The 9,788-nt window shown below is 38.7% G+C and overlaps 1 protein-coding gene across 1 annotated transcript; it reads right to left on the bottom strand.

Annotated features, from left to right (window-relative positions):
• Nucleotides 1-732: 732 nt before the first annotated feature.
• LOC117287921 (ornithine decarboxylase antizyme 1-like) lies at nt 733-9,212 on the bottom strand. The gene is made up of 4 exons (XM_033768553.1): nt 8,911-9,212; nt 5,633-5,778; nt 4,145-4,308; nt 733-1,481 (listed from the first exon to the last, which is right to left on the bottom strand). The coding sequence occupies exons 1-4, from the start codon at nt 8,981-8,983 to the stop codon at nt 1,289-1,291; spliced, it is 576 nt and encodes a 191-aa protein (XP_033624444.1). The 5' UTR covers nt 8,984-9,212; the 3' UTR covers nt 733-1,288.
• Nucleotides 9,213-9,788: the final 576 nt, after the last annotated feature.

Raw genomic sequence — 9,788 nt, 5'->3', positions numbered from 1 at the left:
AAAGTGCTATGCCTGTGCAAGAATTAAGTACCTGTGTCTTAATGAAGTATATACAGACATACATTGTACAACTTTGTAATTACAACAACAAAACGGAGGAGTGACCAACCATACTAAACTTAATAGCGTGTTTTTGAGTTTTCACTATTGACAGTATTAATTTTTAAAAATGAGGAAATAGTCTGCAAAATTGAATGCCTGGTAAATACGCATCTATTCATGACACTTGAAGACTGAAATGTGTTGTAGTAACAAACTTCACTACTTATTCAAGTTCATTGACGACTCTATGGCAAGTACAACTCTTTCTGACAACAAAATTTAATTATACAAAATATGTTAATTATGATCAACAGCTTCCTCTTGCAGCCGCTGGTAAAAGTATCATTCATCATGTAAACTGTTTCTCAGTTTGATACACCATGGAGGACTGGATACACATGTTATCTTTGAGGGATTACGAAAATATCAAAGCAAACTGGCAAAATTTTCCAAAGGCCAACAAATCTGGAATCAGACTTAACTAGGAAGAATATCATGCCTGCAAACACTGGTCACCAAAAAAAAATCCACTTTAAAAATCACTGGTGCCTTGTTAAACAATTTGGTATGATTGAAAACCTCTCTGGAAGTATGCCTTGTTGCAGGCCTGATACTTCACAGAGGCAACAAGGCAATTGCCTCCAAGCCCCCTGGTCATTGAAATGCTCGAGTATAAATTTACAATTTCCTCATAGGGTGCCATTCACCAAGGGGAAAATGCCTTGGTGCCCTGGCCCTTTCAAAAACGAAGCATACAGGCCTGAAGTTGGAATACCTTCTTAAGATGATTGGTACTCGGGAAACTAGATTATTCATTCAACCAAATCTGTTAAGCCTGGTCCACACTTCATGCATCAACGCAAAGCAAATTTCTGTATCAATTCATTATTTGACGCGAATGTTTAGCAAGAGATGAGGACATTTCAGCTTGTGCAAAAATTGTTCCTGCGATGTTTGCTTCGCATTGTCACGAAGTGTGTACAGGGCTTTACAAGAAGAGGGCCCTTATTTATGTTACAAATGATGTACAGAGAGAGACTCTCTACACACGCATGATATTTGGTCCTTTGAAAAAAGGAGGAATACAAGGGCTGACCTACATGGTGCAGGCTTTAATACACTATTTATGCTATTTAATCTCGTTTCTTCAAATCTTTCCAAGGGCTAAACAAAACCTGAAAACCAGATTAAAGTGGAAAGAATATCATGCCTGTCTACATCACCGATAACCATTGTTAAAACGGTCTTATATATCCGACACCATGAAGAGATAATCTGCCAAGCTTGGAAGCTCAGGATGACTCGGTGGCACCAACTCAAAGCCCATGAACTTGAAGGTTCTGATGAGCTGTGCCCTGTCCACTGCACCTTGACGAAGGCCGATGATGACCTGGGTGCAGCCAAGGTGCTCTTCAGCAGCATCCAGAAGAGCAACAAAACTAAAAGGAACAAAAGAAACCAAAAAAACTTACTAGGGATATTCTTAAGTAGGATTTGAAACTGTGCACGGTGGAAGTATAACTGAGGGAGGTTTGCAGTAACACCATGTAAATATAGAATAGAATAATGTTTTATTGTCACTTGTAAAAAAAACAAATATTAGTACAGTGAAATGCGTTTTGGTTTTGCGTGTCTAAAAATATTATGTTGTATACAAATTACACTAAAAATTAACCATTTACAAAAATACATGGAAATAATATAAACAACTCTGAAAAGTATTCAATATACAGGCGAAATACGAAAGATAAAAATAGTACGAAGAATTAAAATCAGAAAAAGACATTCATGATTAAAACCTGTCATTTAGAACACGAACAGCTGTGGGATAAAAACTCTGCAAAGTACGGTTGGATCCAGATTTAATTGAACAAAAACGATTCTTAGACCGCATGGGCTGAAAGAGGGAATGTGCTGGGTGACACTGGTCATCTACTATAGAGAGGGCTCGTTTTTTAACTCGAGAGAGATACAGTTCATCAAGTGATGGAAGTTGGCGACCTATGATTTTACTAGCGGTGCGAACGATCCGGCTGATACGCTTCCGGTCATCGGCTGTTGCATTGCCCCACCAAACGATCATTGATTGTGTCAAGACACTCTCAATCACCGCTCGGTAGAACTTCAACAGAAGTGGCTGACTGACATGGAAGCTTCTCAGCCGTCTCAAGAAAAATAATCTTTGCTGACCTTTCTTAACAATTGAATCTGCATTACATCCCCATTTCAAATCAGATGATAAATGTACACCTAGAAATTTAAAACATTTCACTATTTCCACTTCAGAACCATTAATGACCAAGGGAGTGACTGCGTATTTCGCCTGTTTCCAAGATGCGTTGTCCCCTCGTTTGAATGCCATGTCCCTTGAGCGGAGTGCCTTGTCCACTGAACCGTCAAACCAAGGTTTGTCGTTGTTGATTTCTTAGGAATGCACATCTCCTCACAAAACTTGATGTAATCCATTGTGACATCTGTGCATTCATCCAAGTCAGCTGAACTGTTTACAAACAAAGACCAATCAGTGCAGTCGAAACAGGCTTGTAGTCGCTGAACGCCCTCATCTGTCCATCGAGGAACAAGGCGTTTTACTGGTTTATTGGATTTAAGCCGTTGTCTGTAAGCTGGAACCAGGTGTACCATATTGTGGTCCAAGTTACCAAGAGGAGCTCGCTTTAACGATTTATAAGTGCCCTTGATTGTTGTGTAACAATGGTCCAGAGTTCTATCATGACGAGTTTTACAGTCCACGTGCTGGTAGTACTTCGGTAACCCCTTCTTTAGGTTACAATGATTGAAATCCCCGGTAACAATGAAAACAGCACCTGAGTTCGCGTTCTCATGCTTCGTAATAATGGTAGAAAGTTGGTCAATAGCCGCAGATGCTTTTGCCTCGGGTGGTATGTACACTGCAGCCACTATTAACGAATTATGTTCTCTTGGCAAATAAAATGGCCGACATTTCACGATAAGAGTCTCCAATTCCTGTGTACATAAGTGTGAAATAATCCTGGCATCGTTGCACCACAAATTGTTCAGTAAGAAACATAAACCACCTCCAGTAGATTTACCCACTTCAGTAAAATTACGATCTGATCGAAAAAGGGTGAATCCCGAGGGTGTAACTGCCGAGTCAGGGATAGTTGAATCCAACCAGGTTTCAGTGAAACAAAACACTGAACAGTTCCGATAGTCTTTCCGATTATGAATAGTGCAGAAAAGTTCATCAATTTTGTTCCTGAGTGAACGAACATTAGCTAAAAACATACTTGGGAGGGGAGGTTTGTGGTTACGTTGACGCAATCTGGTTAAGAGTCCACCATGCTTACCCCGCTTTCGTCCACTACGAGATTGTGTATGAGTTGTGCTGTACATTCGGTCGTTACTTGGCCCATCACAATCTGACAAAATGTTCATCAAACGAAGACGTGAAAGTACCTCTTTTGACAGCTCTATCTTCGTGGTGCGAAGTAGAAGAAGTTCCTCTCTCCCATAAGCATCAATACCAGAGGATGGGTTGATAAAAAGCGACAATAAGAGTAAAATAACGAGAGCATGCAAAACCGTGTCGCCATACAACGGCGCCATCTTCACCAGATATAATATCTCTTATGAGTAGTGGTGGTTCTGAGAAAGACCGGTGGTAAATACTCAACGCTCTCCTGAAGGCGATCAGAGCATACTGATCGAAACATTGAGTCGTTAACCAACAGTTCGTTTGAACCCCACACGGGGAACTGACTGCGTAACATTTTAAATAATTTGGGTTGAACAAAGAAAAATTGACTGGAGCGCAACTTGGATCTGCAATCAAGCCCTTAATAATTCTAACGCCATGGCTATACAGTAAATAATCATCAAAATGGAGATGCATAAGCACAAAAAGAAGCCAAGCATAACAAAATTACGCTTACCAGAAAAAGGTTACCAGCAAAAGTACAATTTGTGACTGATATCCTACTCATTTCGGCTAAGCAGAAAACTGTTCAGCAATATTTTCTGCTTAAGCAACTCTACAAAATTGGGCCCTGGTCTTGATATAGAGAGAAGTCCAATTAATGAAATAAAGCTTTTGTCTTTACAGCCCAATAATTGTACATACCTGTCTCTACTTCCCTGATGTGCTAAATCATCTGGCACCTGAACGTACAGCCGTTTGTTCCATAACACAGTCTCCCACACCAACTTCCTGTTATCCGTCAAATAATGAATGAAACGAAGAAACTTCTTGTCCCCATGACCGGGAACACTTGCTCCATTTCCATCCTGGAAAAAATTAAAACAATTCAATCTGTTGTGTTAGTATGTAGAGAGCTGTGAGGGATCATGAATTACAGGACGTTGAGGCAGTATGGTACTGGGTGTTCTCATTAACAGCAGCTTGAGGGACTTTAGCCAGATTTCAAGGCTCTGGTAACCGTAACCAAATAATTGCGCTTCGCCAAGCATATTTCACCACGGGTTATCGCACATGCTAGAATAATTTTAGTGAAATTGTTTTACTCATTTCCCAAAATTTCAGCATCTCAGCAAATAATTTTTAAAGGGAAGCTTTCTATCATGATTATCTTTAAACTGTTTCATTTTTATGTAAATCTGTGGATGTTTGTGTTTTGTGTCGTACAAAAGGTACCCAAACCCTTAAAGACAGATATCATGCATGCTTGTTATACCTCTGTGCAAATTGTGAAGTTTGATTGGTCGAGAACCAATCATGTGACGCGCAACAAAAACGCATGTTACATGGCTCGCGACGCGCCGGGTAACATGAAAAGTGATGTACACCGGGTGTACATCACCTTGATCGTTCCCAGCGTTGGTCAATTTCGCGCTGTGAAACAACCACGGGTTCGAGGAAGTTGTTTCTCGTTCGTCTGCTTATTAAACAACGAATAGTCCGCCGTAATAATGTTTGAAGAACAACAGAACTTCGAGAAGAGGAATAACAATTATACAAAGGTATAACAAAACAATTGTTGCACGTTGCGACTGGGGTCCACGGGTTTTGTACACCCTCGAGGGAAAATGGCATCGGCCTTCGTCCATTTTCCCCCTCGGGTGTACAAAACGCCATGGACCCCGTCACAGCGTGCAACAATTGTATAATGTGTCATGCAGCCTCTCTGTCCATTATGCTGAGGTCATTAGGTCAAGTCCCTAGCATGTAGTTTGCACATCAGGAACCCCATGAGCAAGTTGATTCATGCCAAGGTCAACTTCAACCACCTAAATGGCACAGCAGCAGGTCGTGAGCTGGCCTACTCTTCATTAATTATTAAAATGGCATGTACAGAAATAAAATAAAACGCACTTCTTTGCTATTAAAAGCAAACAAGGAGTAAGGAAACAGTGGCAAAGGTACAAACTCTATGAAATTTAGCTTATTTAAATAAATTTTCCACAAATGTTTTCGTTAATTTGTTGTAAATATTTTTCTCCTAAACCAATTTTGATCTCTCAATTTCGTATTGTATAATTTTAACTGCTTTTTAAATTGTGTATTCTCTGTATATTTTCCTGTTAATGGACCCTTGGTCGCCATTGGAAATTTTGTTTTTAAGGAACAAACCATTAATGAATGAAATCTTACTTTGAAGAATGATGCAAATATGCCGTCCGCACTGCTTGTTTCCTCAATGTCTTCCAGGACTAACCCCTGGCTGCTTCCTGAAGGAACATCAGGAATACCACTGGGATTCTCGGCAAAGCTGAAATATGTAGTGCTTCCCGGACTCCCTATGGTAACAAATGATTAGAAACAAAACAGGTAATTAGACGCGGCAATCATCTGGACAGTGTGGACATGCCTCATCAAGTGATGGCTGTATGACAGTGACGTGTCATCAAACGATGGCTGCATGACAATGACTAACCAGGCAGTGTCACTCTGGCATGCTTGATCCTGTTTTAATTATTCTTTTAAAGAGGCTATATAATGTTACTTGTACATGACTAAGAGTCAAACTGGGTTTTTTTTTAGGGACACTTCTAAGTTGTAAAAATTCCTTTCAAAACTCAAATTAAAGTTGTAAAAAAATAATTGGTGTTAGGGTTTCTTTATTTTCAATAGGACGTATTTTGTACAATAAAAATCTTGCATATAGGCCTACATTTTATCTCTTATTAATCAAAACTCAGATACCTAATTAGAGTGTACCGGTATCCTTCAACTCTTTGTTTGTCACGAGAAAGTCACCATGGAAACCATAAAGAGCGCACCATCACCAAGGCAACCAGTGTATATGGTATATAGTTAACTAAGCCTACTATATTATTATCTCAAATGCCAGACTGTAACAGTGCATGTTCATAATTGCTTGTCTACTAATTTCGTAGTGACAGGAAAGTGTTCACTTTAGTGTTTACTTTACATAGCATTGTACAGTGTATGTCCACTTATTAACTTCCTTGTGACCTGTAAGTGAATTGCCACTAAGTACAAAATACTGTTCTGCATTATTTGTTGTAAAAATCTACATTGAATAAAATTGATTGGGTATAAATGGCAGCTTAATGTAGGTAGAACATTTAACATATTCATATCTTTACCATTGTGCATGGATGCAAGCTTCAATTATTCATCAAAATCAACATCCGAATCATGTTTTCTTGATTGTTTATATCAAGAGTTAAGTTTCATCAGTTTTAAAATTAATCGGACCAAAAAATTACCCATTTCTTTTATCTGGGAGGTTTGAATCCCTATACCATGTTTAACTTGAAGATTAATTTTAGACTTCCCATATGGCTCTTTAAAATTTGTTTCCATTAAATTTGATTTTTTATTTTATTTTTTGCTTTTTAGTTCCGGGGTATTTCTTTCATTGCAATGTTCAAGTTATTTATTTGATAAATTACCACAAACGTAATTTTCTGGGGTAAAAAAATTGCAACTATTTAGTAGAAATTTAAAGCAAAGTGTTTCAAAAAATACAAGCAGATTTCCTAAAGAGTCTCCCAATGTCTTTTTATAAGTGACAATGCCCACATTTCTCATTTAAGTTTGAGAGCAAAAAACAAATGTGAAGTGGGTGGAATATCACACCAGGAAATCCTGTCATTCTATACAAATGCCCTATAGTTTAGTAATGTACGTGATTGGAATTGTGAAATCACAGACTGTGTGGTTCACATTTCAGTTCGTCTTGACAGCAATTGTGAAACCACACACAGGACTGGTATGCTAGTTGTACCAGACTACAAAGGACTATCAAAAAATTGCTACTGTTGCGATCGTGAATGATTGTACCACGCACCAAAACTGATGAGTGAAGCACTTTTGTTGACCTTTGGTCCTAGCGTCTGATCTGACTCAACAGGTTTTATCTGGTTTTATTTCATGCAGATTTTACTGTGAATTTAATCATATAATACTTGAGAATTCATTGGAAAACTTCAGTTAATTTCAACTCAGAAAATATAATTTACAAAGTTAAGCTTTTTCTTCTTCACGAGTTCATTGCTTTGAAAATGTTATTTTGAGAGTGTTTTTGCTTCTCTGAAAATATGGGCATCAATGAGCCTATTCTTTAGCATTTTTGTATCACTTTTCAAATTCAAGAAAATTAAATACATCTCCGATTTGACTTCTACTTGTGCCTTATAAAATTGTTCTCACATGTGGCTGTATTATAGCCCCAAGATGGGGGGAAAACAATTGAAAAGTTGCATGCCATTGCCTTATTTGGAGTGACTTCCTTCAAAAATAAAAAGGATTCCACGAACAGTCTGCTTGCTATTCCAAAAGTTGAAAGAACATAATTTCAGTGAGTGTTAACTAAGAAACGAAGACACTGAACATAAATAGCATATCAAAACAGCTGAGTCGTCCACACTTCAGAACAGCTTCAACTACCAAAGAAAATAGTAGGCCCTAACCTGGTGGTTACGTTAAAAACCTTGAAATTACAAATTTGAAATACCAATTAAACTAGGCCTAATTAATGCACAACTAGTACTTTACACTTAACTAGACATTGATTTGTTAACAAAAACCAGGTGTTCGGCTTTCGTTGGGTCAGTGTTTGAATCGATGAAAAGAGTGTTGTAAAAGGGAAGGTACATGCTTGGTAAACACTCGAAACAAATTATAACTTAAAAACTGACTCGGTAACAAACATTGGAGAGGTGTCGATCTAGTATAAAACATTGTGAGAAATGGCTCCTTCTACCTCCATGCTCTGAAGTAGCGTAGATTTTGAGAAAGAGGTAATTTCACACTAAAATATTAAAAGACTTCTAAATTCTAGCCAGAAGTCTTTAATTCTTAACTGAAAGCACACAAATTCGTCCAACAAGGGTATTTTTTCTTTCATCTCTTTCTCGCAACTATGACGACCAATTGAGCCCAAATTTTCACAGGCCTGTTATTTTATGCTTATGCTGGAATACACCAAGTGAGAAGACTGGTCTTTGACAATTACCAAACGTGTTTTCAGTGCCTTTTAACAAGTTTTGTATAGCTCTCTAAAATGCATAAGAAAAATCAAAATTAAAATATACTTTTGATGTGATGGTAAAGCATCAAAAGGTGTACATTCTAACATAATCGCCATTAAAAAACGCCTTTTTCAAAGCATTTCTAAAGGCATCCGGTTTAGACAGTTCAAAAGTTCATGGAGGTAGCGAGGCGAGAAGTTAGTAACAGTAACACAAAACACTTGTCAAAAACCAAAACCAAAATAACATTTAAATTAAGCTTGTTATGAACCACACCCCCAAATCAAGGTTAAAATAAATACAACAACCTTATATATAGAGCCAAGATACACCTAAACTCATGGTAAAAAGTGACGAATAACCGAAATAACCTCAGACAAAATAGATTGCGCAAAAATTACACCCAACAAAACAAAAAGAAAATCTTACAACATGGCGGCGACGTCCGCGGAGAGCTTGCTGTTGAAGGTTGGCTCCCCTCTTTGCGACGTCTCTTCTTCATGTTTATCAAAATTTTGATCCAGCTTGGCTGCTTTATTTAGCGATAACACCATAACTTCAATTTGTGTTCAATTAAATCTAATTTTTCAGGCTTTGCTGAGAAAGAATCGAGTGAATTCGATGTGAGAGAACTGCTGTTTAGTTTCGTGTTGCACATACACCCGAGATGTAGATAGTCATCAAATCAAGTCAGTTGTTGTGTGGACGATCGACGTCGAGAGCTCTCTGGCTGCATGCTGCATGCATGCGGGGACGATACACACATCCTCGATCCCTGTAGTATGTGTGTGAGTCACGCGCTACACCTACGACCGTTGCATGAACAATAATCGCACTGCGACTGTTGCATGATCGGCAGAATGTGTGTTCGGGGCAGCGGTAACGACTTGTCATCAAGTCTAGGTATTCAGTCAGTCAGTAGGGTGTCTTATAGACAGACCCCTTTACAGATAGGCCTCTGTCGCCTGAAATTAAGTTGTCTATGCAATACTATCTGGAGGACATTATTGCATACCGGTATGCAATAATGTCCGCCGGACGGTTTTGCATATGCAATCGTGTCCGCCCAGACACCGCTGCATAATGCAATTGTGTCCGCCCTGACACATTTGCATATGCAGTTGTGTCCGCCCTCGTGCAAAACAGTCCTTGCAGTAAATTAAACGCCCTTGGTCGACAGAACGCGTTCGCCATTTAAAAAAAAAACTTTTAGTGCATGTCATGGATGACATGGGAAATATTCAGCCGTTGGGTATGCTGCATATCATAGGTTCACTGAATGCACGCTCGCTTACGCGCGCACATAC

This window comes from Asterias rubens, chromosome 3 (assembly GCF_902459465.1).
Source record: "Asterias rubens chromosome 3, eAstRub1.3, whole genome shotgun sequence".
In the NCBI taxonomy this organism is placed as follows: domain Eukaryota; kingdom Metazoa; phylum Echinodermata; class Asteroidea; order Forcipulatida; family Asteriidae; genus Asterias; species Asterias rubens.
This window is presented reverse-complemented; position numbering and strand designations above follow the sequence as displayed.